At 40.2% G+C, this 27,966-nt stretch overlaps 1 protein-coding gene across 7 annotated transcripts in view; it reads right to left on the bottom strand.

Moving 5' to 3' along the window:
- USP34 (ubiquitin specific peptidase 34) overlaps positions 1-26,817 on the bottom strand; it is a 263,416-nt gene extending 236,599 nt beyond the window's left edge. For 6 of the 7 annotated variants that reach the window (XR_010405682.1, XM_064572466.1, XM_064572467.1 and 3 more), the window contains exons 1-2: positions 26,476-26,817; positions 5,098-5,124 (exon numbers count right to left, since the gene is read on the bottom strand). Coding sequence is in view for 6 of the 7 variants with exons in the window: in XM_064572466.1 (XP_064428536.1) it covers positions 5,098-5,124; positions 26,476-26,518 (70 nt within the window). In the remaining variant the exon portion in view is untranslated. The remainder of the gene's footprint in view (positions 1-5,097; positions 5,125-26,475) is intronic. The other variant, XM_045884928.3, reaches the window with a different exon arrangement.
- Positions 26,818-27,966: the final 1,149 nt, after the last annotated feature.

The following is a 27,966-nucleotide window of genomic DNA, read 5'->3' as shown; positions in this document are numbered from 1 at the left end:
GCAAAGATCAGAGCAAAAATAAAGGAAATAAAGACTAGAAAAACAACAGAAAAGATAAATGACACTAAGAACTGGTTTTTTGTGGGGCGCCTGGGTGGCTCAGTCATTAAGCGTCTGCCTTCAGCTCAGGTCATGATCCCAGGGTCCTGGGATTGAGCCCCACCATCAGGCTCCCCGCTCCGCAGGAAGCCTGCTTCTCCCTCTCCTGCTCCCCCTGCTTGTGTTCCCTCTCTCGCTGTCTCTCTGTCAAATAAATAAATAAAATCTTAAAAAAAAACAAAACTGTTTTTGAGATTTAAAAAATAAACAATCTTTAGCTATGAAAAAAAAAAAAGATCAAATAAACAAAGCCAAAAATGGAAGAAACAATGAAGATACTTTAATCCATACCAAACACAAAGGGTAAGAGACTTCTATTAACAATTACAACTCAACAAAATGGACAATCTAGAAAAATGGATAGGGGCACCTGGGTGGCTCAGGCAGTTAAGCGGCTGCCTTTGGTTCAGGTCATGATCCCAGGGTCCTGGGACAGAGCCCCATATTGGAGTCCCTGCTCAGCGGGAAGCCTGCTTTTCTCAAGCCATCTACCTCTGCCTGCCACTCCCCCTGCTTGTGGGCCCCCCCCAAATAAATAAAATCTTTTTTACAAAAATGAAGAAATAGAACAATCCCACTTATATAGCATTAAAATAATAAAATTAGTAGGAATAAATTCAACAAAGTGAAAAATCTATACACTGAAAACAGTAAGACAGTGATAAAGAAAACTGAAGACAGAAATAAATGAAAAAATATCTTTTGTTCATGAATCAGAAGAATACTGTTAAAATGTCCATACTATCCAAAGCCATCTGTAGATTCAATGCAATCCCTCAAAATTCCAATGGAATTTTTTACAGAAATAAAAAATTGTTAAATTCAAATAAAACCACAATCCTCAGAACAAAGCTGGAAGCATCCTGATTTCAAACTATATTACAGGAACGCCTGGGTGGCTGAGTCAGTTAAGCGTCTGCCTTCAGCTCAGGTCATAATCCCAGGGTCCTAGAATCAAGTCCTGTATCCAGCTCCTTGCTCAGCGGGGGCCTCTCCCTCTCCCTCTGCCTGCTGCTTTCCCTGCTAGTGCCCTCTCTCTCGCTCTCTCTCTGACAAATAAATCTTTAAAAAAATAAATTAAATAAGTTTTTAAAAAAAACCAACTATATTACAAAGCTGTAATAATCAAAACAGTATGGTGCTGACATAAAAACAGACACACAGTCCAAAGGAACAGAATGGAGAGGCCAGAAACAAGCCCATGCATATATGGTCAATTAATATTTGACAAGAGAGCCAAGAATACTCATACATGATGTTGGGAAAACTAGATATCCACAGGCAAAAGAAAAAAACTGGACCTTTATTTTACACACACAAAAATTAACTCCAAATAGATTAAATACTTGACTGTAAGATCTAAAACGAACACAGGAAAAAGTCTCCTTGACACTGGTCTTGGCAATGATTTTTTTTGGATATGACACCAAAAGCACAAGCAATGGAAGTAAAAATTGACATGTAGGACTACATCAAACTAAGCACATATGCACAGCAAAAATAACAACCTATGGAATGGGAGAAAATATTTGCAAATCATTTATCTTTATAAAGGATTAATATCCAAAATATATAAGGAACTCATACAACTCAATAGCAAAATAATCAAATAACCCACTTTAAAAAATGGGTAAAGGGGGGCACCTGGGTGGCTCAGTTGGTTAAGCGACTGCCTTCGGCTCAGGTCATGATCCTGGAGTCCCAGGATCAAGTCCCGCATCGGGCTCCCTCCTCAGCGGGGAGTCTGCTTCTCCCTCTGACCCTCCCCCCTTCTCATGCTCTCTCTCTCTCTCTCAAATAAATAAAATCTTTAAAAAAAAAAAAATGGGTAAAGAATCTCAATAGACATTCTTCCAAAGACCTACATATTGGGGCGCCTGGGTGGCTCAGTCGTTAAGCGTCTGCCTTAGGCTCAGGTCATGATCCCAGGGTCCTGGGATCAAGCTCCACATCGGGCTCCCTGCTCCGCGGGAAGTCTGCTTCTCCCTCTCCCTCTCCCCCTGCTTGTGTTCCCTCTCTGGCTGTGTCTCTCTCTGTCAAATAAATAAAATCTTAAAAAAAAACCAAACAAACAAAGACCTTCATATTGCCAACAAGGTAAGTGAAAGATGCTCAACATCACTAATCAGGGAAATGCAAATCAAAACTAAAATAAGCTATCACCTCATATTTGTTAGAACAGTCATTACCAAAAGAACAAGTAATAACAAGTGTTGGGGTGACGATGTGGAGAAAAGAGAATCCTTGTTCTGCAGGTGGAAATGTAAACTGGTACAGCCATGAGGTAAAACAGTAAGGAAGATCCTTAAAAAATGCAAAAACAGGGGCGCCTGGGTGGCTCAGTTGGTTAAGCGACTGCCTTCGGCTCAGGTCATGATCCTGGAGTCCCAGGATCCAGTCCCGCATCGGGCTCCCTGCTCGGCAGGGAGTCTGCTTCTCCCTCTGGCCCTCCCCCTCTCATGTGCTCTCTCTCTCTCTCTCTCAAATAAATAAAAAAATCTTTAAAAAAAAAAAAAAAGCAAAAACAGGACTACCATATATGATCTGGCAATCCCAAAGGAAAATTAATCATTTTCTCAAAGAGGTATCTGCACCCCTATGTTCACTGCAACATTATTCACAATAGCCAAGAAATGGAAGCAACCTAAGCATCCACTGATGAATGAACAAGGAAGATGTGGTATACATATAATGGATTATTCAGTCATACAAAAGAAGAAAATCCTGCCACTTGGGAGACCAAGGATGGACCCTGAAGGCATTATGCTAAGTGAAATAAGTAAGACAGAAAAAGACAAATATGGTCTGATCTCACTTACTATATGGAATGTAAACAAGCTGAACTCAGAAAAAGAGAGCAGACTGGTTGCCAAGGGCTGGAGAGTGGGAGAAATGGCAAGATGTCGGTCAAAGGGTCCAAACTCCTAATTATAAGATGAATAAGTTGCTGCAATCTACCGTACAGCATGAGGATCATGATCAACAATACTGTACTATACGGGGCACCTGGCTGGCTCAGAAGAGCATGCAACTCTTGATCTCGGGATCATGAGTTCGAGCCCCACATTCGGTGCAGAGGTAACTAAAAAAAATAAACAATACTGTATTACATACTTTATATATTTATTTATTTATATATATATATATATGCAAGTTACTAAGAGTAAACCTCAAATGTTCTCGCCACTAGAGCAAAAAAAAGATAATTACATGAGGTGATGGATGTTTTAACTAACCTTGTGGTAATCATTTTGCAATATATGCATATTATCAAACCATCACATCATACACTTTAAACTTACACAATATCATAGGTCAATTATACCTCAATAAAGCTGGGGAGAGAAAAGCACATCAGCAGTTAGAAGGATTGTGGTTGGTAGAAATATACAGTTGTGGTGATGCTTACATTTATCAAAATGAATAAAACCATACATTTAAAACTGATAGTTTGTTCTATGAAAATTATACATCAATAAAGTATATTCAAAAGTTCTTTTTAAAAAACATCAACTACAAAAGACCTCACCTGAATTCTAATTCAAATTTTATTTTTAATAGTTTTAAAGATTTATTTTAGAGAGAGAGCACCAGTGGGAGGGGCAGAGGGAGAGAAGCCATCCAGGAACCCCCTATGTTTAAATTTCTATAATAAAGTTAAAAAAAAAAATTGCCAAGTATTCCAAAAAACAAGAACAAAAACCACATAATCAAAATCAGAGGGAGGGCGCCTAGGTGGCTCAGTTGGTTAAGCATCTGCCTTTGGCTCAGGACACGATCCCAGGGTCCTGGAATCAAATCCCACATCGGGCTCCCTGCTCAGCAGGGAGTCTGCTTCTTCCTCTTCCTCTCTCCCCTACTCTCCCTCTCTCTGTCTCTCTCTCTCAAAATTAAATAAAATCTTGGGGAGCCTGGGTGGCTCAGTCGTTAAGCGTCTGCCTTCAGCTCAGGTCATGATCCCAGGGTCCTGGGATCGAGCCCCACATCGGGCTCCCTGCTCTGCGGGAAGCCTGCTTCTCTCTCTCCCACTCCCCCCTGCTTGTGTTCCCTCTCTCACTGTGTCTCTCTCTGTCAAATAAATAAAATCTTTAAAATAAATAAAACCTTTAAATTAAAAAAAAAACAGAGGGAAAGAATTAGAAAATCAGATATTAGAGTCATGAGACCTGAACTTTATAACAGAAATAATTCAAGGTATCAAGTGATAAGATAAAGAATTTCAGCAAATTCTGAAAACTATTAAAAAAGAAATCCAAGGGCATCTGGGTGGCTCAGTCATTAAGCATCTGCCTTCAGCTCAGGTCATGATCCCAGGGTCCTGGGATCGAGCCCTGCATTGGGCTCCCTGCTTGGCGAGGAGCCTGCTTCTCCCTCTCCCAACCCCTCTGCTTGTGTTCCCTCTCTATGTCTCTCTCTGTCAAATAAATAAATAAAATCTTAAAAAAAAAAAAAAAGAAATCAAAAGCTTTAGAACTAAAATATACAGTAACTAGAATTAAGATCTTAACAGGTGGCTTTAACATTAGATTGTATGTAGTTTAAAAGAGGATTAGGGAGGGAGTGCCTGGCTGGCTCAGTCGGTAGAGCACATGACTCTTGATCTCAGAGCTGTGAGTTCGAGCCCCACAAAGAGTGTGAGATTAAAAATAAAAGTTTTCTTAAAAGGATTAGGGAAAGGATTAGGTCAAAAATAGAGCTTAATACAGAAACACAAATGACAAAAGGATGGAAAACACAGAAGAGATCAAGAGAAACAAGGAAGATGAAAAAGCATAGCATTTATGTAAATGGAATCCCAAAGGGTAATGAAAGCATGAGGCAGGAGCTGTATCTGAAGAGATAATGGCTTCCAAAACTAATTTTTTAAAAACTCTAACCAGAATAATGAATCCCAAGCAAATACAAAAACAGAGACACATCAGAGTAAAATTGCTGAAATCCTAAGACCTAAGACAAAAAGAAAAACCTTAAGATCAGACGAATGAAGAAAAAACTTACCTTCAAAGAAGCAAAACTGAGGGCTGACTTCACAGAAGAAACAATTTAAACCAGGAAAAAAAAAAAAAAAAAAAGAATGACTTAATGAAAGAAGCAATGGTAACTGCCAATCTGTAATTCAGTACCCCATTTCAGGGTGTGCTTGTATGAAAATGCAAGCATTTCTCTTCATTTTAGAAGACAAGCAAATACTGGCAAAAAATCATCAACAGCAGAACCACACCAAAAGAAACGCTAAAAGAAAAATGATCCCAGAGGGGCGCCTGGGTGGCTCAGTCATTAAGCGTCTGCCTTCGGCTCAGGTCGTGATCCCAGGGTCCTGGGATCGAGCCCCACATCGGGCTCCCTGCTCTGCGGGAGGCCTGCTTCTCCCTCTCCCACTCACCCTGCTTGTGTTCCCTCTCTTGCTGTGTCTGTCAAATAAATAAATAAAATCTTAAAAAAAAAAAAAAAGAAAAATGATCCCAGATAAAAACCCAAAGATGACATAAAGAATGAAGAGCAACAAAAAGGATAAATCTGAGTATTAACTTTATAAATTAATAAGGTCTTAATTTTTAAAATCTAAGTAATTAAAACACACTACAACAGCAGTATAAAAAACAGGAGTGGGATAAATGAAATTAAAAGTATTCTATGGCCTGCTACTCAAAGTGTGTTCCAAGGACCGACAGCATCAGCAGCATCTGGAAGTTTGTTAGAATGAAGAATTTCAGGCAAATTCCAGACCCCTAGAGTTGGAATCTGCATTTTAAAGAAAATCTCCAGGTGACTCATATGTACATTAAATTTCCAGAGGCACTATTCTAAAGTCTGGAAAGTAGTAAAAGTACTACCACAGATTGCAGTGTGAGAAATTCACATAATTAAGAAAGGTTCTGATAAAGAGGCAAACATGATAAATAAGAACAAGATGAAGGATTCAGTTTCACTTTTGTTGGAATTTCAGATAGGAAGATACTTAAATAGAAATGTCTAGCACGAAATTAAGGATATTAGAATAATGCCTCAAAAACTGGTCAGGTTAGAAATATACTCAAAGTTATCTAAAAGATGATACAATCATGGTAGTAGATTGAATCCTTACTTCAATTTCTTAATAAAATACATAGCAAAAGACTAAACCTTGGGTAATCACACTTAAAGAATTAGAATAATATAAGCCAGAGTAAAGAAGAAGAAAATTTTAGGGGCACCTGGGTGGCTCAGTCGTTAAGCGCCTGCCTTCAGCTCAGGTCATGATCCCAGGGTCCTGGGATCGAGCCCCGCACTGGGCTCCCTGCTTGGCAGGAAGCCTGCTTCTCCCTCTCCCACTCCCCCTGCTTGTGTTCCCTCTCTCACTGTGTCTCTCTCTGTTAAATAAATAAAATCTTTAAAAAAAAAAAAAGAAGAAAATTTTAATATGCAGGCCAGCAGTTCTCCAACTTTTTGTTTTTAGGATTCCTTTACATGTTCAGAAACTGAAGACTTCAAAGAGCTTGTTTACACAGTTTCTTTCTTTCAATATTTATTGTGTTATTTTATAAACAATAAATTCATTGCCTGTTTTCTGTTATTCAAAAATCAGTGGCATGAGTGACAAGTTTCTAAATTTTTTTTTTAACGGTTTTTTTTTTTTTAAAGATTTTATTTATTCATTTGAGAGAGAGAATGGGAGAGAGAGCACGAGAGGGGGGAGGGTCAGAGGGAGAAGCAGACTCCCTGCTGAGCAGGGAGCCCGATGCGGGACTCGATCCCGGGACCCCAGGATCATGACCTGAGCCGAAGGCAGTCGCTTAACCAACTGAGCCACCCAGGCGCCCAGTTTCTAAATTTTTAAACATCTCTTTAGGGTTTGGCTTAATAGAAAACAGTTGGGGGGTGCCTGGGTGGCTCAGTCAGTTAAGCGTCTGCCTTCAGCTCAGGTCCTGATCCCAGGGTCCTGGGATCAAGCCCCACGTCGGGCTCCCTGCCCAGTGGGGAGCCTGCTTCTCTCTCTCTCTCCCTCTGTCCTCTGGCTTGCGCTCCCTCTATCCCAAATAAATAAAATCTTTTAAAAAAGAAAAAAAAAAAAACAGTTGGATTCTCATTAACTGCTTCTGCCTTCTCTCTGTTGCCATATATTGTTTTTAGTGAAGTGTATGAAGTCCATCCTTAAAATATATGAATATGGAAATAGAAGTATTTTAATAGCTTTATCAGATAATTTTTGATATTCTTCTTTGATGTTACACCAAAACTCAGTGACTGTTAATTTCTTAAAGATTAAGTTGCAAAATGAAATCTAAAACCGTATCAGTACTCTTGTTACATTAAAATCCATTGATTGATCTCGCTCCCTGAATAGAATTTTAGCCCATAAATGTTTCTGTAACATCATGCAATGGTGTTTTCAAAAATACTGGATCACTAAATTATAGAGATCTTTCCAATGTTGACATATTTCATTACAGAGTATCAAAAAATTACATCATTAATATTCCCCTCAATCTCATCAAAACTCTATTGGGCAGCTGTCAAACTCACAGTGACAGGTACAATTTTTCCAAAATTTTAATTTTTTCTTGAAAGCTCAATTTTATCTCTGGCAACTAACACTGTCTTTTTTGAAGTGACATGCTTGCTTCATTCATTCCAGAAAATGTCTGCCAAATACCCAAATCTAGATAACCTTTGAGTCAATCATTCTTTCAAATAAAAATCGTTTTGTTTCATGAAAAGAGCAGCTTGTTCGGCTTAAAACTCAATCATATGATTGCACTTCCTTAAGACAACCATCTCACACTGCAGTATGTAGAAGAAACGCTTTACATGTACTTCTCATTTCATCACAGCATATAGGAAGAAACATACACAAGCACTGGGATTTAATAAAATTAATTATTATTGCTTCATCAAGGACATCACTTGCCAAACAGCAAGTGCTTGGCAGTGAAGATTAACTAACTACTTAGTCCCACTAATGTGGGAAGCAAAGGCAAAAGAAAAATTAAATTTCCTTACTACTTACAACCCACTGACAAGTCCTTGAAACAGGCAGAGTGACATTCCTTTCCTCTAGGAACACAGCTGCCTCCATGTTGACACTTTGCTAGGGGCAAAAGGCAATCGTAGCTTAACATTACCCCAACACCTCCCCCCTCTACGCACCCCCCCCATCCTGTAAGTCTTCTTTAACATATAAAAACTCCTTTGGAAACTTCCTTTCTCTCTACCCCCACAAGATATATGTTGACAATCATCCCCCAAGCATATGACCCACCGATATATATCTATCTGAAGGGTCTCATGACTAAGATTTTATTAGACAATAATAAACGACCTTTTCCTAACAATAGCTAGCCCCCTCAAGGTCCTGGAAACCTTGCTTCCAAAATTCCTTAGAGACTTAATGCTGTCCCTAACTCCATCCGAACTTGAAAGCATATAATCAGTCACTCCTCCTGACCCCAGTACAGCTCTTTCTGCCCATGGGTCCTGTCTTCATGCTTTAATAAAACCACCTTTTTGCACCAAAGACATCTCAAGAATTCTTTCTTGGCCTTAGCTCCGAACGCCAACCATTTTCTACATCACCACAGCCTTAATTCCCGCAATGTGGCCAGCAGTTCTATCTACCTTGCCTCTGAGCTATCAGTAAAAATATCAACCAAAAGGCAAATAATGTCTTACCTCTCAGACCCCCTTTAAAGCCTCCTTGAGACCCTCAAGGATCCAGAGATCATACTCAGAACCACTGATGGAGCCAAATGAAGGTAAAGATTTAATAAAGGGGTATATAAAATAAAAGACATCCTGATTGAAAAGAGGGAAGTAAAACAGAATTGAGAGTTTATTACTTGGAGAAATAAATCCATGTATCTGTAGTTAACTGATTTTCAACAAAGGTACCAAGACCAGTCACTAGAGAATGTCTTTTCTACAACGGGTTACAACAACTGGACAACCTCATGCAAAAGAATGAGGCTGAACCTTTATCTCACACTATGTACAAAAAATATGACTCAAAATGGATCAAAGGACTAAATATAAGAACCAAAACTATAAAATTCTTAGAAGAAAATAGGGTAAGTCTTTGTGACTTTGGATTTGACAATGGATTCTGGCAATGAATAGGACACCGAAGTACAAGCAACAAAAGAGATAAACTGAACATCATTATTAAAAATTTTTGTGCAGGGACATCTGAGTGGTTCAGTCAGTTAAATGTCTGCCTTAGGCTCAGGTCATGATCTCAGGGTCCTGGGATCAAGTCCGGCATCAGGCTCCCTGCTCAACGGGGAGCCTGCTTCTCCCTCTCCCGCTCCCCCTTCTCGTGCTCTCTTCTCTCTATCAAATAAATGAATAAAATCCATGGCGGGGGGAAACCCGTTTGTGCTTCATGGGCGCCTGACTGGCACAGTTGGTTGAGCAACTGACTCTTGATTTCAGCTCAGGTCCTGATCTCAGGGTTGCCCAATATCAGGCTCCACGCTTAGCGGGGAGTCTGCTCAAGATTCTCTCTCTCCCTCTTCCTCTGCCCCACCCCCTGCTTGCCCGCTCTCTCTCTAATAAATAAATCTTAACAAAAAAATTTGTGCTTCAAAAGACACTACTGAGAAACTGAAAAGATAATTCACAATATGGGAGAAAATATTTGCAAATCCTATCTAATAAGGGACTTATGTCTAGGATATATAAAGAACTCGTACAAATAAGTAATAAAAAGACAAGTAACAATTAAAAAGTGAGCAAAGGATCTGAATGGTTATTTCCCCAAAAATAAACAAAACTACAATGAGATACCACTTTATACCCACTAGGATGGCTAGGATAGTCAAATACCAAGTGTTTGCCTCCGTATTCCCATCCATAAAAAAAATCGCACCAAAAGAACAAATATTGGTCAAACAAACCAGTGCTGGTGAGGATGTGGAGAAACTGGAGCCCTTATACACTGCTGAAGGGAATAAAAAATGGTGCAGCACTATGGAAAACAATCTGGCAGTTTTTGAAAAAGTTAAATGCAGTTATTAGCTGACCTAATGATTCCACTCCTCGATACAGACCTGAGAAAAATGAAAACGTTAAGTCTACAGAAAAACTTTTTACACAAAGGTTCACAGAAGTATTACTCATAATATCAAAAAGAACCCAAATATCTATCAACTGATGAATGGATAAACAAAATGTGTTACAACCATACAATGGAATACTATTCAGCCATAAAAAGGAATGATCCAGCATGGATGAACCTTGAAAATGTGCAAAGTAAAAGAAGTCAATCACAAAAGACAATACACTATAATTCTATTTATATGAAATGTTCAAAATAGGCAAATACATAGAGAAAATAGATTGTTGCTTAAGGGTGGGAGGATGGAGGAATCAGGGTGACAGTTAAAGGGTATGGAGATTCTTTTTGAGGTGATGAAAGTATTCTAAAATTGACTGTGATGATGGCTGCATAATTGTGTGAATACAGTGAATTAAGATGTACAGCTGGGATGCCTGGATGGCTCAGTCAGTTAAGTGTCCAACTCTTGATTTCAGCTTGGGTCATGATCTCAGGGTCATGAGATCTAGCCCCACATCAAGCTCCATGCTCAGTGGGGGAGTCTGCTAGAGATTCTCCCTCTCTCCCTCTGCCCCCTCTACCCCACCCCCCCACCCCACTCGCACGCACACTCTTGCTCTCATGCTGTCTCTCTAAAATAAATAAACCTTTAAAAATAAATAAAAGGTGCCATTTCAAATCACTGGGAAAAAGAAAGATGCTAAGACCACTGAGTAACAGTTTGGAAAAGCTAATGTTAGATCCCACTTTGTAACTTAGACCAAAATAAATTCTAGACAGATTCAAGATTTAATAAATCCATTAAAGCTAGAAAAAAATTAATCAAATATCTGATCTCAGAGTGAGAAAAGCCTTTCTAAATAGACCACTCAATATTGTAACTCAGGAAACAAATATGTCCATACAAATAATGCAATAATCCTCAATATCCAAACTCTTGCAGAAACCAAAGAGTTTGAGATAGCAACTATATCCTTTTTCCCCTATTATATGGATTTTTTTAAAGATTTTATTTATTTTACAGAGAGATAGAGAGCACAAGTAGGCAGAGTGGCAGGCAGAGGGAGAATACCAAGCAGGGAGCCCATTGTGGGACTTGATTCCCAGACCCTGGGATCATGACCTGAGCTGAAGGCAGACGCTTAACCGACTGAGCCACCCACCCAGGTGCCCCTGGATTTTTTTTAAATAGAACATCTAATGCAAATAAACAAGCACTCTCAAATACCACTGATGGGGTATATATTAGTATAAACTTTCTAGGTTTTTAGCCATCAGAAGCCTTAAAATGTTTTTCCTTTAGACCTAGAACATGATCCAGATTTCTATACTCAAGGACATTTTCACTGCTTTTTGGTTTTGGGGGGAGGGGGTTAACTGGAAAACACTAGTTAAATATGTGTTATATTCAAAGACTAGAAGTAGGTTGCCATTAAATTTCATTCTTAGACATAAGGATATGAGAAAATGCCCATTTAAAAAAAGCAAACAGGGGGCGCCTGGGTGGCTCAGTTGGTTAAGCGACTGCCTTCGGCTCAGGTCATGATCCTGGAGTCCCGGGATCGAGTCCCGCATCGGGCTCCCTGCTCAGCAGGGAGTCTGCTTCTCCCTCTGACCCTCCCCCCTCTCATGCTCTCTGTCTTTCATTCTCTCTCTCTCAAATAAATAAATAAAATCTTTTAAAAAAAAATAAGTAAAAATTAAAAAAAAATAAAAAAGCAAACAGTACATATGAACTCATTTTTACATATTCATAGAAAATTAGCTGGAATGATACTATATACTAAAATATATACTAAAATTTTAACAAAGTGTTTATGAATGTTTTACTGATGTACGTCAGTATTTTTTTTTTTAAACTTCCCACGATGATCACATATATCACAAACATAAGCACCAAACAATTAAGTGAAACAGGGAAAGCACGGGTCATTGTGAAAATTATAGAAAAAAAAAAAAAAAGAAAGAAATTAGAGAAAACCAGGAGGCCACTGGTGATCTGTGACAATATAGTTTTTCGGCAAAAGCAGAAGCCAGATTTCAGAAGCTTCAGGAGAACTTAAGACACTGGAGGAAAAAAGAGACAGCTTAAAAGAGTAAGGTCCTTGAGGAATATAAGAAAGTAAACCAGAGACAATTCTTTGTGAAGTTTCAAGAAAGTCATACTATGCTTACTATTCCTACAAAACTTTACTGAAATAACCATTTCTCCAAGTCTAATCAGTTAGAAAAAAGTTGCTCAAAGATCAACTAAAATTCTATCAAATTCCTATGAAGCCTTCTCCAATCTTACCAAAACCTGAACTCTTCCCACTGCACCTCAGGATTTTATGTTCTTATGGAATTTACCATTTTCCTTCTCTCTCTCTCTCTCTCTCTCACATACGAACAGTTTTTCTTACACTGGCACTTTGTTAAGTGTTTATATGTATTATCTTACTACCTTAATTACACTTGATAGAGATTTTGTGAGGATTAAGTATCATCCTCATTTGAAGGCATTAAGAGGTTAAGGAACTTAACCAAAGCCAGAGATCTAATAAATGACAGGAATAGCATTTTAACTCAGGTCTAACAGATTCCAGACATCAATCTCTCAACTACCATCCTACTGCCTCATCTTTATTGGACTCCAACCTTCCTTAAGAGGAAATATACTTCTAAATTTATTTCTGTATCTACCACAGCGTCCAGCACAATGCTTCACACACGTTAAACGTTAATGTATTTTTTTATATATTGAGTAAACAGAGAGTGAAGGTAATAAAAAAAGAAAAAGTGAAGGTAAGACACACAAAATAATGTATTCAGTAAATAGAACATTAAGAAATCGTTTTCAAAAATAAAAAAGAAAGAAAGAAATGGTTTTCAACTTGCCAATTTGGGCCCAGCAAAAAGGCTCCCACAAGAAGGGTACAGAGGAGGGCCATTCTGCCATCAACAAGAAAGTGACTACAGAACACACCATCAACATTCATAAGTGCATCCACGGCGTGGGCTTCAACAAGTGTGACTCCCGGGCACTCAAAGAGATCCAGAAGTTTGCAATGGAGATGAGAACTCCAGATGTGCACAGACACTAGGATCAACAAAGCTTTCGAGGCCAAAGTAATAAGGAACGTCCCATACCATATCCGTGTACAGATGTCCAGAAAACATGAAAATTCACCAAACAAACTCTATACACTGGTTACCTATGTACAAGTCATCACTTTCAGGAATCTACAGACAGGTCAATGTGGATGAGACCTAACCCTTGATTTCAAGTTACAAAACCACAAAAAAAATGTATTAAGCTCTCAGTATAGCATAATGTACTAGATATCCATGTGTTTGCTGCCCAGAAACAATCTCACCTTCTTCATGGTCACAACATGCCAAATTTCCTTTTGGGAAATATTTTTTTTAGCTATGAGGTTTGGGTGGGATCAGCTTCGGGAATGGGTTAGGATTAGTTTAAGCCAACCAAAGTCCATCCACTCTGAGCTCTACTTCAGGAGTAAGTCCAATGACATGTAAGCCAATGATACATGAAATGCCATTTGCCATCGAGGTTTCAGAAAAGATTCTTTCTTTTCCTCTATGTAATATAAACATGATTTCCAAACAGTGTGGTATAAAGATGGTTAAGGAGCTATTTCTACTAACAAGAGAAGGGCGAAACTGAGGTCGAACCAAGGAAGCAGAGAAAGCAAGCCAAAAAGGAATGAAGTCTTGATAACATTCTGAACCCACAGATTAAGAGTAGACCACACCCAAACACAGCACACACCTGAACTGTGTAGTTACAACTTAGGGGGGGGAAAAAAATTCCTTATTTCCACCAAAGGAGCTGTTCTTTTCTTTCTGGTCCTTGCAACAGAGTCCTACCTGGTTCAAAAAGTAATTCCCAATCTTCCATTTTTAACCCATGGGTGTAAATATCAAGGGATACTCAGAAATTAAAAACACACACACCATGACAAAATTAGGGTTTTTTTCGTTTTTTATCAGTGGAGCACCTTTTTATGAGTGGAGGTGGTAAGAAGGATGTCACAAAAGGATTAGGATTGACAGTATATAAAATATCCAAGTGGATTCGGAAAGCAGGGAAAACCACCACATCCAGCCTACCCTTGACTTCCATTCCATTACCCAACTACAGTGATCTTAAGATTTTTCACACATTTTAACAAATAAGTATTGGGGCGCCTGGGCGGCTCAGTTGTTAAGTGTCTGCCTTCAGCTCAGCTCATATCCCAGGGTCCTGGGATAGAGCTCCACATCAGGCTCCCTGCTCCGCGGGAAGCCTGCTTCTCCCTCTCCCACGCCCCCTGCTTGTGTTCCCTCTCTCGCTGTGTCTCTGTCAGGTGAATAAACAAAATCTTAAAAAAAAAAAAGTACTGATCCTAGTATGTATAAGCACTATGAAACTTAGTTAATATGACAGATAGTTGCAACCAGAGAATTTACAGTCTTATAAAATGAAAAGACATAAAACAAGTAAACAAAAAGTAAATACCTAACTCTAAACTGTGGTAAGTGCTACGAAGGTAAAGAATCAGAACTATTTCAGGGGCACGTGGCTGGCTCAGTCAGAGGAGCATGAGACTCCTGATTTTGGTGTCATGAGTTCGAGCCCCACGTTGGGTGTGCAGATACTTAAATTAAAAAAAAAAAAAGAACCAGAATACTTTAGATTGGATGTTCAAGAAAGGCCTCTGTGAAAAAGTAACATTTAGGTTGAGACTTGAAGGCATAGTAAGGTGGTGAATTCCAGGCATATATAAAGGCTCATCATGGCAGCAAATAACATCTGCGAGAGAAGCAAAGCAAGGGGATGAGGTTAGCAGTGGCTACATCACAAATTGTGGTAAACCATTTCACTCCCCTCATTACCAACAACTATTCCAAGCAGTTAAAGGCCCAATTCAATCTTCCACCTTCCTTGAAACCTTGCCTAATCCACTTAAACCAGAATTAATCTCTCCATAGTTCCTTTGTCAGTTTTTCATGAATTTTCCAACTTCTACAGTCAAGCTTCTCAAAAAAAAAAAAAAAAAAAAAAAAAAACCAACACCAAGTTTATTGATGAAAAGTATAAGGAGCAGAAGGAACTAAACTCTAATCCTACCTTTGCTACTTAATAACTATGTAGCCTTGGCCAAATCATTCCATCTCATGAGTTTTCTGAGGTTCAATGAACGTATGTGAAATTACACAATGTTCACAATAGCTTCAGAAGTATATTATCATCAGTGTGTCGTATACAATTCAACACAGTATTCTAACTGCACAAGTACTGCAATATCACCTCCTGTAATCTGCACACAGTATACTTGTAATACTTGAAGAGTTTCAGGTTGTGTTGGCTTTTGGAGCACCCATTAAATATTGTTAATGGTTGTCAAGCCTTTTTTTTTTTTTTTTAAGATTTTTTATTTATTCACTTGAGAAAGAACGAGGAGGCGGAGAGGCTGAGGGAGAGAATAAGACTCCCCGCTGAGCAGGGAGCCCAACACAGGGCTTGATTCCAGGATCAGGAGATCATGACCTGAGCCCAAGGCAGAACCTGAACCATGTGAACCACCCAGGCGCAAACAGCTACACCCTGTTCTCCCCAAAAGAAACCTTACATAGAACCCCAATCTATAAAACAGATCAAAATGAGCTTTTCATTTTAAAAAAAGGGAAGAGGTTCTGAAGTCCCCTTCACTCCCTTGAAATAGGGACAATTCCATTCCAAGGAATAGTTTTTAAACCAGAGATCATTACTGAAAATCCTGAAGAGGAAAGAATTAAGGACAAGATCCTGTGGCTTGCCACGAGTCAACCCTCTAGAACAACAACAAAATACATTTCTTCTTTTCCGCCAGGATGGCATCAGATTCTATCACATTGATGTAATCAAAAAAGGTCATACCTATAGTAGCATTTCCATGTTTTACCATACTGGTTTCTAAAGCAAAGAAAAAAAAAATGACATTTGTTTAAGTTACTTAGTGCCATGCCAGTTTTTTAATCATCATTTCACTCTCGGTATACTAAGTGATTATTCAGTAGTGGAAAGTTTTTCTTGTATTTCCCAAAATAAGGGGTTTAAAAAACCTTGCCAATTTCTGCTCTCCAGGAAACTTAGCTAAAGCTTCACAATCACACACACCATGGCTCTATCACCTTCACTGGATGCAATCTGCCCAGACTCGAGATTTTAACTCTTAACACCACTAACAAAACTCTCATTATTCCTCACCAATCTAGAGATTAGATTTCCTTTTTTTTTTTTTTTAAAGATTTTTATTTATTTATTTGACAAAGAGAGACACAGTGAGAGAGGGAACACAAGCAGGGGGAGTGGGAGAGAGAGAAGCAGGCTTCCCGCAGAGCAGGGAGCCCGATGCGGGGCTCCATCCCAGGACCCTGGGATCATGACCTGAGCCGAAGGCAGACGCTTAACGACTGAGCCACCCAGGCGCCCCTAGATTCCCTCTTAATATATGATTTATCCTACAGGTTTGGAGACTCCTCTTAGAAGGGAAAATAGAAACAAGGTACCATTAGAATAAAACAACCTTCTGCTGACCACCATTATGCCACTCTACCAAAGTGTGCCCACTATCCCCTTAATGATACTCTTTTCTTTGAACACAACTTCAAAATCCCTATTTGTCTTAGTGTTTTCTTAAATCCAAATTTATTCTGAGCAGCATTCTTATACTTCTACATTCATCATTGGTTACTGAGGCTTTCTCAGTAATCAGAAGAATATGGTTCATTAGTCTGGAAGCAAAATTCCCCAGAATAAATATTACCTATTTTCCTATTTTGTCTTATGGTGGTTTAGAACGAGCACATTGCTAAATTGCTAATGCACATTGCTAGAAGAGCCCCACAGACCTAGGAGTCAAACACTTTAAGACTATAAAGCCTATTTACTGATGCTCTATTGTTAAGTTTTAGCGTAACTGTCAAATTCCCTTCCAGACATGCTGTATGAGCTACTCAGTAATCTGACTTCACAGACCATATTCAAGGTAATATTCAGACAATAATACAAAGACTTACAAAAACCCAAATGCCCATCAAAAGAGGACTGGTTAAGTTACAGTAGGACCAAACAATGGAATACTACACTGAAGCCATTAAAAATTATAATGTCAGCACATATTAACATAAAAAGATACCTACATCTTAATAAAAATGATACAGAAATATAGAATAACATGTAATTAGCTTTTGGGGCGGCTGGGTGGCTCAGTCGGTTAAGCGACTGCCTTCAGCTCAGGTCATGATCCCAAGGATCAAGCCCCATGTCAGGCTCCCTGCTCAGCAGGAGTGTCTGTTTCTCCTTCTCCCTCTGCCTCCCCTCCCCCCACTGTTCATGCATGCACACTCTCTCACTCTCTCTCAAAAAAATAAAATCTTAGGGGCGCCTGGGTGGCTCAGTTGGTTAAGCGACTGCCTTCGGCTCAGGTCATGATCCTGGAGTCCTGGGATCGAGTCCCGCATCAGGCTCCCTGCTCGGCGGGGAGTCTGCTTCTCCCTCTGACCCTCCTCCCCCTCATGCTGTCTGTCTCTCATTCTCTGTCTCAAATAAATAAATAAAATCTTAAAAAAAAAAATAAAATAAAATAAAATAAAATAAAATAAAATCTTAAAAAACAAACAAACATGTAATTAGCTTTTTACATAAAATAATGTGTATAAGGAAAGTTATATATAAGGAAAGCAAGAACGACTTACTTTATTAAAACATGGACAATTTCTTTGGTAAGCAGAGTTTCAGATTTTCCTAATTATCTTTATTATTTTCTATTCTATTTTTTTCGGGGGGGGGGGGGAGGCAGGTTTCTTTTCCAGAAACAACAAAGCTACTTGCATTCTTTTGAAAAACACTAAACATCCTGGTAGAGAAGTAATTAATGAAAGGCGTTAGGTTTTCTCCTGCCACCAAACACTACAGATGACACTTGCCCAACATGTTCCAAGAACTTACGCCAGATTATAATGAAGCACTCAGTTTCTGGCTGAAGTATGCTGTAGCTGATGACTGTACCATATACATTGCTTTTTATTACCTTATTCATGAATCACAAGGAATATGCTCCAATACAGGAAAGCTCATTAAGGCACATTACTTGAAACAAAACTCTTTTGCTTGAACATTAATTCAAATGTATGTATAGGGGAGACAGTGCCAAAGGAGCTCTAGCTTCGGTACTGGAAAGCCACCACAGTATTATCTTCTATCTGTTTATGGAGCTTCCATGTCAAAAGTTTCCACAAATTTGCCCCAATTCTCTTCTGCAAACAGCCGCCTCCACTTCCTCAATGTTTTTGCTCCCTCCCATCAGCTTCCCAAAGCACCCACTCTAGTTCAGCAGCTCACAGCTACCGGGCTCTTTGGTTCAAACATTCTGACAGGAGAAATCTGATTGACCAACAGCAGCCCCACCAATCCATCAGGTCAGGAGTCTATCTGGAATCCAATCAGCAATGGCTAGAGAAGTAGGTTCTTCCAAGGGATATAAGCAACCTAAGTTTTCTACAAGAGGTTAAGACCAAGGCAGGAAGAGAAATCAATCTTCAACCACAGTAAGGAAAGTGCAAGAGGAGGCCAGGTTTATACCACGTCAACTGTCAATGAACACACACACGTGGAGAATGTTTTTAACTTCTATGGGATTTGAGGGAAAAAAAATCTCATTAACAGGTGTTAATCACATTAAAAGGCAAAACGCCCAATTGCTTTCCTGGTATATACCAAGTCCTAAATAAAAGTAATTTAGTCAAAGTTCATGTTATGGACACAAAGCTCACCACCTATGTAGAAACAACTAATTTTTGCCTTTCTGCAATGCATATTAATTTAGAAAATACTTGCTTACGGCAGGTATTTTTTTATAAGCATATGCCTATTAATTCAGGAATAAGGTAATAAAAAGCAGTATATATGATACCTATAGCATACTTCTGCCAGAAACTCTCGTATCTACAACACTACTCATTAGGGGCACCTGACTGGCTCAGTCAGTGGAGCATGGACTCCTGATCTTGGGGTTGTGAGTTCAAGCCCCACATGGGGTGTTGAGCTTACTTTAAAAAATATAGGACAGGGCGCCTGGGTGGCTTAGTCGTTAAGCGTCTGCCTTCGGCTCAGGTCATGATCCCAGGATCCTGGGATCGAGTCCCACATCGGGCTCCCTGCTCGGCAGGAAGCCTGCTTCTCCCTCTCCCACTCCCCCTGCTTGTGTTCCTGCTCTCGCTATCTCTCTCTCTCTCTGTCAAATAAATAAATAAATAAAATCTATTAAAAAAATAATAAAAAAAGTAAAAAATATAGGTCATTACTGACTATAGGCCCAAGAATACTGATTTAACTAGGCAATCACATCCTTCCTCTACAAAAACCTTTCATTAACTAAAATGTTTACCTATTCTTTTTTTTTTTTAGATTTTATTTATTATTTAACAGAGAGACACAGCGGAAGAGGGAACACCATCAGAGGGAGTGGGAGAAGGAGAAGCAGGCTTCCCGTGAGCAAGGAGCCCGATGCGGCCTCGATCCCAACCTGAGGTGAAGGCAGACACTTAACAACTGAGCCACCCAGGTGCCCCCAAAATATTTACCTGTTCTCTGTAAGGCACTATATTAGGGACTGGGAAAAGAAAACATGGCCCCTGACTCTAAGGAGTTCATCATCCAGCAAGGAAGGCTGATGTTAAATTTAAAAAAAAGAAAGAATAAGAAGGGCTAAAATGTAAGTACATATTCTAAACTAAAGGATACTAGTTATTTTAAGAGAGGCTGGGAAAAATTTAAGAAGGCCTCACCAAAAAAGTGAGATCTGAAACTAGGAAGAGGAGTTTGGGCCAAACTGTGCTATGATGTATGTCAGGCTAAGAAGTTAGTATTTTATTCTTCAAGCAATGAAGATCTATGACAGTTTAAGCAGATAATATGATAATCATATACTGTGTTTTAGACGGGCAACTCTGCAGAAGAAGCTGCACAATATAAAACATTTGTTCAAGACCTATAATTAAAAATACCCAAATGAAAAAGAAAACAAAAAAACAGGGAAGGGGCGCCTAGCTGGCTCAGTCAGCAGAGCATCCAACTCTCGATCTCAGGGTCGTGAATTTGAGCCCCACACTGGGTATAGAGACCACATTAAAAAAAAGGGGGGGAGGAGGGCAGGAAAAAAATGTATGTGGTGAATATGACCAAGGGTTAGTAAGTGAACAACTCTTGTAAGGTAATTACACAAAACATTAAAACTTGAAAAGTAGAAAAAGAACACAGGCACTGTATTAAAAAATGCAAACAGCCAATAAAAGTACGAGTGTTCAAACTTACTAGTAACTGGCTATTACAATTTTCACCAAAATAACACTTTGTCAAGGATAACATTCAGTACAAGTGCCCACATTGTGCAGACAATAAAGAATGGAAATCAATATATCCTTTCTGAAGAGCAGTTAGACAATACAAACAAAAGTATGTTTATATTTTTGACACAGTGATAACTTCTAGAAATCTACCTAAAAAACAGTAATGTAATTAAAAGATTTATATACAGGATGCTCATTTGCAGCATTATTTATAACATAAGAACTGGAAACAAACATACAATAGGAAAATATTAAATCCTGCACAAAATGAAATACTATACAGACACAAAAAGTTATGTTTTCAAAAAAGGTTAATAAGGAACATGAGCAAACAAAACATTAGGTGAAACTAGAAACATTAAACATTAGGTGAAGCTAGATATTAAACTACATATATCTCATTCTTAAAAATGTAAATGTGTACCAAAAATATTTCAAAGCATCAACAGGAATCATCACTGGATGATTAGATTTACAGTTTTCAGTATCGCTACAATGAGAATATACAACCTTTATAATTAAGAAAAAATTAAAGTAAAAAAGAGAAAAGCGGCTCAACCCCTTTAGCTAGGGTCTGTCACACCTTGGTCAAGCCATTATTGGAAAGTTTCTTTCTCTTTCTGAAAATGTAAAAATTATTATTAATACACACTATCTACACATTAGAAATACTTTTAAATCAGATAAATACTATCATTAAACATACAAGAATGTTAACATGTTTCATGAATACAGTGCTAAAGCTCATTAACAGTTATCACTACAATGCAGATAACTTACATAATATACTGCATGTTGGTAGTGCTTTATGGTTACTAAGTTATACTATAAAAATATACGAACTGTAATCATGAATACTACTTCACATATTAATTGCTTAAGTGATACTTAACTAGATCACCAAGTAAAAATTCATAATTTGGGACTTTGTATTGTAAAATCAGATTTCCAACTTTAGGAATCACTTAGAATTTTAGAATTATAGGTCAACCAAAAAATACTGTTACTAATGAATTAATTAATTAGTGCCTATATACTTGTAATATCAAAAAAACCCTCTAGAAATGCATGGTTTATTAAAGGACTCATTGCTAACAATATTTAGATTCCATTCAGCTACTTAAGGACAACCGCTCTTAAATTCCTACTACAATTACAATGGCATTATGCCCGAAGTTGTGAAAATACATAAAAATATACTAATTTTTTATTCTGTCAAACAGTATACTCACAATAATGTCTTCCATTCAAACAGATCATCATAAAGTTTACACAGCATAGCGTAACTAGTAAGAGCATGGCCTTTTTAGCCTGACCTGAGATTAAGTCCTGTTTAAATCCTGGCTCCACCAAATATAGTCATGTGACTCTAAGCAAGTTATATAAACCCTAAATCTTGGTTCTCTTATCTGAAAAGGGTGACAGAGTACCTACCTCAAAGAGTTGATAAAGTACTCAACACAAACTGCTCATTAAAGTATTCTGCTTTAAAAATAATGCAAACAATTATTCTGCAAATACTGTTATCACAGTATCCTGAGTTCAAGCTTAGACAGGACTACTAACTAAGCAAGTGACAGGTGATCTTTACCTGGCAAACCACTTAGCCTTTCTGAGATTCAATTTCTTTACCTCTAAAACTTAGATACCAATACTTGCTCCTGCCCATCTTCAAGGATAATGAGGAGGGACAAATAAATAGTCTACTTTGTTTAAATGCTACATTTGGTAAACTGTAATTCACTAAACACACCCATAGAATAACATTTACATTTAAAGCCATTTCAGTCTTCTCTCAGAGAAATTTACTTTACTGAGGCAAATATGACTTCAATTTTTTTTTTTTAAAGATTTTATTTATTCATTTGAGACACAGAGATACAGAGAGAGAGAGAGCATGAGCAGTGGGAGAGGCAGAGAGAGAGGGAGAAGCAGACTCCCCACTGAGCCAGGAGCCCGATGCGGGACTCGATCCCAGAACCCTGGGATCATGACCTGAGCTGAAGGCAGACACTTAACCATCTGAGCCACCCAGGTGCCCCAATAATGACTTCAATTTACTACTGAGATAGCTATGGTTATGGCCCAAAGCATAACTTCAGGCCTCCAACTTCTCAACACCCAGAAATGCTCTGGACTTAGTAAACTGGTTACAAAAATAGCTAGAAAAGCTGCAAATATACAAATTCAACAGAATAAACAAAGGAATATACACTTAAAATTATTTCCTAAACTGAATGCAAACCCACAAACTGATACTAGCCAAATTAACTCAATACATTCCTCAACTGAATGCAAACCCACAAACTGATAGTAAACAAATCAACTCAATACATTCCAAGCCTTTAAAATGTCCTTATTAAAAATAAAGCACTGAAAGGAAAAGAGAAACTTAAATGTTAGTATTGTTGAGATTGGTTATTCTAACACTAAAGCCAAACATTATTTTGAAATGTAATTTTAAGTTTTTGGCTATCTGTCAAGACTATTTAAAAAGGGGATGTGGGGGTTCTTATTATGGGGTTCTTAGCCTGGTTCCTTGGACAGGCTTCAACAGGTCCTTAGAACTGCAGGCAAGGGCGCCTGGGTGGCTCAGTTGGTTAAGCGACTGCCTTCGGCTCAGGTCATGATCCTGGAGTCCCGGGATCGAGTCCCGCATCGGGCTCCCTGCTCGGCAGGGAGTCTGCTTCTCCCTCTGACCCTCCTCCCTCTCATGCTCTCTGTCTCTCATTCTCTCTGTCTCAAATAAATAAATAAAATCTTTAAAAAAAAAAGAACTGCAGGCAAAACCGTGCCTGTATACCTGTATGTTTCCATGGTGAGAGTTCACAGCTTCAGATTCTCAGCAGGACTAGAAGTATAAATGGTAATATTAATTCTCTCATCAAAAACTGATGACAACAGCAGACTATTTACAATCTTTTGTGACCAACTTTTATTTTATTATTTTTTTTATTTTTTATTTTAAAGATTTTTATTTATTTATTTGAGAGAGAGAATGAGAGACAGAGAGCACGAGAGGGAAGAGGGTCAGAGGGAGAAGCAGACCCCCCGCTGAGCAGGGACCCTGATGTGGGACTCGATCCCGGGACTCCAGGATCATGACCTGAGCCGAAGGCAGTCGCTTAACCAACTGAGCCACCCAGGCGCCCCCAACTTTTATTTTAACGAAATTACGGTCTGCCAGATTTTTAAATAAATATTTGAAGTCCCTACCGTTACCAAACCCTCTTTGCATATCAGATAGAAAGTACTATCCGGGGCACCTGGGTGGCTCAGTCGTTAAGCATCTGCCTACGGCTCAGGTGATGATCCCAGGATCCTGGGATCGAGCCCCACACTGGGCTCCCTGCTCGGCAAGAAGCCTGCTTCTCCCTCTCCCATTCCCCCTGCTTGTGTTCCCTCTCTCGCTATCTCTCTCTGTCAAATAAATAAATAAATAAAATCTTAAAAAAAAAAATCTTTAAAAAAAAAAAAAGTAGTACTATCCACATTATGTCTACCCTTTCACTGAAAGCACAAAATTTTTACATAACAATGGTGTGTCCAGGCCAGGCTTCTTTTAAGTTTCATCACTGTTGGTAAATTTGACAAGAAATAGGTTTTTGGTATTTTTTTTTTCTCTTGGTTAAACTCTCATGGGAGCTATGTTGAGAGATGAATTCTGAGCACATTATTTGGGGACTTAAAGTCTGAATTTCTGGATTCAGAGTCCAGAGTGCTAACCATTACGACATGGAACCCCGCATTAAACTCTGAATTTCTAATCAAGGATGAGCTGATGCTCATCTTCGCACAACCTCTGGGGGAATAAAAGTTTAGACTTAATAGTTATTGTGAGCAAGATTTCAAGAAAGACCTATATAACCTACTTCAATTCAACAGGTTTTATCAAGTTCCAACCATCATGATTCTACCCAGTCGTGGATAAATGTTACTATAATGAGATAAAGTAAGACCCTCTGTTCTCAAGAAACTTAAGCCTCTTATGTTTAGAATACAAGAACTACAGAAAAGAAAAATGAAAACAATTTTCAGTCTACAGGGGAAAAAAATCAACTTGTAATAGTTTGGTATAACCTACCAATAAAATTGCTAAGTAATTAAAAAAAAAAAAAGGATGCATCATTGTGAGATTAATGTTTAGGAGGCAAATTTTTAAACTGAGCTTTAAAGGAAATATTAAGAAATTGTCCTAAGTATTTTGAGAGACCACCGGCTTATACAAATAGAAAATCCTTCTTATTTGTTCATTAAGACAGGTTTCTTAGAGGGTCTGCATGGCCAAATTTTGTGAACCTGGTTCCACTAACTGTATATAATTAAAGGTAATAAAAGTTAAATTCTACTTCAAGATTCTCTACATTTTTGTTTCCATAAATCCACTGCATTTTTGAGTGCTTCTAAACAAAGTTCTAGGGGTTTCCCAAAGAATTTTCAATAAGAACTTTCATCATCTTTTCAAAAGATTAGAGATTAACAAACTTTAGTTTCTTTAGATACTCTGTTTAAAGGTAGTTCTTCTAGTTGAGTTTAAAATAACTTAAATTGCCAAAAAGTTATTAAAAGCAGTTTGTTCTTCTATTAGAGAGCAAAGATAGGCTTTTCCCAATTTAATAAAACCATAATCACACAACTTATATCTGATATAAAATAGTTTACTGAAGTAAGTACCAAGGGCTTTACCTACATAATCACCATATCATAAAACACCTGCACCAAAAGTTTCTCAAGATAAATACAAATAACCTTAAAATTCTAGGAAAATTTAGAATAACACAAACATTGGAAAGTCCAGTTTGAATAAGTGCAAAACCTGCTTCCACCTGTCAGAAAGTAAACACACAGTTCAAAGTAAACTAGAACCATTCCACTTTTATTATTGCCTTGGGTTATTTAAGTGAAATTCAAGCACGTAATCAAGTAAAATTCAAACACAAACAAGATGATACATTTTATAAACCCCCTGTCTTAAAGAATCGTATTAGAAAAGAGGTAGTCTGGAAGTTTTGGGAAATATCAGAACATAAATCCAAAACCCACATAAGCAGTTCGTAAATGAGCATTTTCTCAACAATCAAGTTTTTGTAATCTTTGATCTAATGCACCTCAACCAACTAGGCCTTTGGGCCCAGAAATAGTGAACTTGCAATACAGCTTGTTTCTTTAGGCTCAAATACTATCTTACAAGGGTCGGAAATAAAATAAAAGAATCTGGCCCAAAAAAAAAAAAAAATCAGTGTACGCTCTTTAATAAAAGTATAGGAATAAGGCCTTTCATTCCAGGAGACAGGCCATGACTATCCCGGGATGATTATCTGTAGTACAGTGCTCTCCTTAATAAAATTTACTGCTACAACGACGAATGGTACACTAAGAAGAAACACAATTAAAAAAAAAAATAGGTATTAAGGTTCCAATCATGACTATCACAGTTCATTTTCAGCTATTTCAGGGCTGGCAGAAAGGTCTAATACACCCACACACCCCCAAGGGAGGGGAAAACCACCAACCTCCTCCCAGGGAGTTTAATGAAAATTAGCAGGTAAAAGAGGCCTCCTCAGCGGCACGATGAAAATCAAAGAGGGCGGCCGAAGGGTTCGGACTGCGGAGGAAAGCTTCGTCCTCGGACCCCACCTCCCTTCACCTTCCCGGCAGGACGAAGGAGGCGAAGGCTCATTAGCGCCTTCGCTAATTGACACCTGTAATGAGGAAACTTTCCGAGAGGTGAGACCGCCCAGGCGCGGCCTGGCCGGAGCTCCGGAGCGGCCCCCTCTCGGGCGCCCAGGTAACCGGGCCGGGCTGGGCCCGAGGCGCCGCGGCGGCCGCGCCACCGCGCACCTTCCCGGGGCGCTAGGCCCGCACGCCGCCCGGCTCGGCCGTCGCCTCCCGCAGGCCGCGGCAGCCCGGGGAGCCGCGCGGGGCCCCCAAACTGTGCACCCCCACAGGCCGCCGCCGCGGCTACTTACTTTCATTTAACACCTCCACCAGGTCTGCGCAGTTCTCGCACATCGTTCGGCCGCCGCCCCCCCCCTCCCCCGCTTCGGATCGCACTGACTGATCCCGACCGGCGGGGGGGAGGGGAGAGAGGCGGAGGAGGGGGCCGGCCGGCCGGCGGGGCGGGGAGGCAACGAGGGCGGGCGGCGGCGGGGACGGGGCGGAGAGCAGGAGTATGGGGGAGGGGGCCGGCGGTCCCCGGAGCGGGCGGGGGAGAGGAGGGGGGCGAGGGGAGGTGCGCAGGCCGGAGGGGCGCGGAGGCGCGGGCTGCGGGGAAGGGGGGGAAGGACGGGGGGAGGGGAGAGGGAGGGAGGGAGGGGGCGGGTGGGGAGAGAAGCAGCAGAGTCACTTCACCGACCAGACGCCGCGGCCACCGCTGACGCCGCCGCCATTTTACTAGAGCGTTCGGGCTGCGCTCGGCTCTTTCCGCCCGAGCGAGGGAGCCGACGAGAAACGCCTCGCGCTCTCATTCCTCCGCCTCCCTCCCTCTCTTCGCCTCCCGCCCTCCCACCTTTCCCTCCGCACACACGCCGCACGCTGCACACCCCGCCGCGGCCGGCTCGCCGCCCTCCCTTTCCTCTTCCGTCCGGCCTCCCCGCCCTCGGTCCACCCCCTCGGCGCGCTCGCCCACCCCTCCCAGCCCGGATCTCTGTCAGCGGCCGGAAGGGAAACACGAAGCCAGCGCGGCCGCGGGGGGAGTCCGGGTGAGTAGGAGAAGATGGCGGAGACTGCGAGCGGCGCGCAGTTGCGCGGCGTCGCCCACCGCGTTCCACTCCGCGGGCTGCGAAGTTCAGCGAGCGCCGGGTCGCGAGCGCCGCCCTGTTCCCCGCCCTTGCGCTTCGCCATTTTTCCTCCGGGCCCACGAAGAGGGATTGGTGGCGAGTTCTCCCTCCCGGCTTTCGGGTTTTTGGGGTGGGGGAGGCAGGAGTTCACAGGGGAGCCGGGCCGGAGCGACTCTGCAGCCCAAAATGGGGCACACGGCCCTCTCCCCGCGGGCCTTTGTGAGAATGGAACAGCCCAGGGGCGGTGTAACCTGCATCCGTGTTGATCGCCACCCTCCATTCTGTAAGGCTCCTCCGTCCTCGAGCAGTAAGACACCTTGATGTGACAAGAAATGGCGGAGTGAAGAGCGTTCACATGGCATCTCCTCCCTTTTATGCGAGAGGGCCCTGCACCAATTACCTGTCCTCAGCTCTTCACCTGAAATAGCATATTATGCTTCTCAGCGAAGAGCAAATCGCCAGGGTATTAAGATAGGGACAAAATGAAGAACAGGTGAAGGAAAGGGGACACTTCAGCCCAAGTTGGTTAACAACTAGTTAACATTAGGAAAATTTTTCTCCTACCCTCACTGATTTCTATATCCAGTATGTTTTTATAAAGATGTGACTGAACAGTCCAAAAGGGAGTGTACGTAATCTTAGAACTATAACTGGAGCAGCTATTGACCCTGTAGTAATTCT

Source organism: Mirounga angustirostris, unplaced genomic scaffold (assembly GCF_029215605.1).
Source record: "Mirounga angustirostris isolate CCGP_5_RB_7025 unplaced genomic scaffold, mMirAng1.0.hap1 SCAF_10, whole genome shotgun sequence".
NCBI lineage: Eukaryota > Metazoa > Chordata > Mammalia > Carnivora > Phocidae > Mirounga > Mirounga angustirostris.
This window is presented reverse-complemented; position numbering and strand designations above follow the sequence as displayed.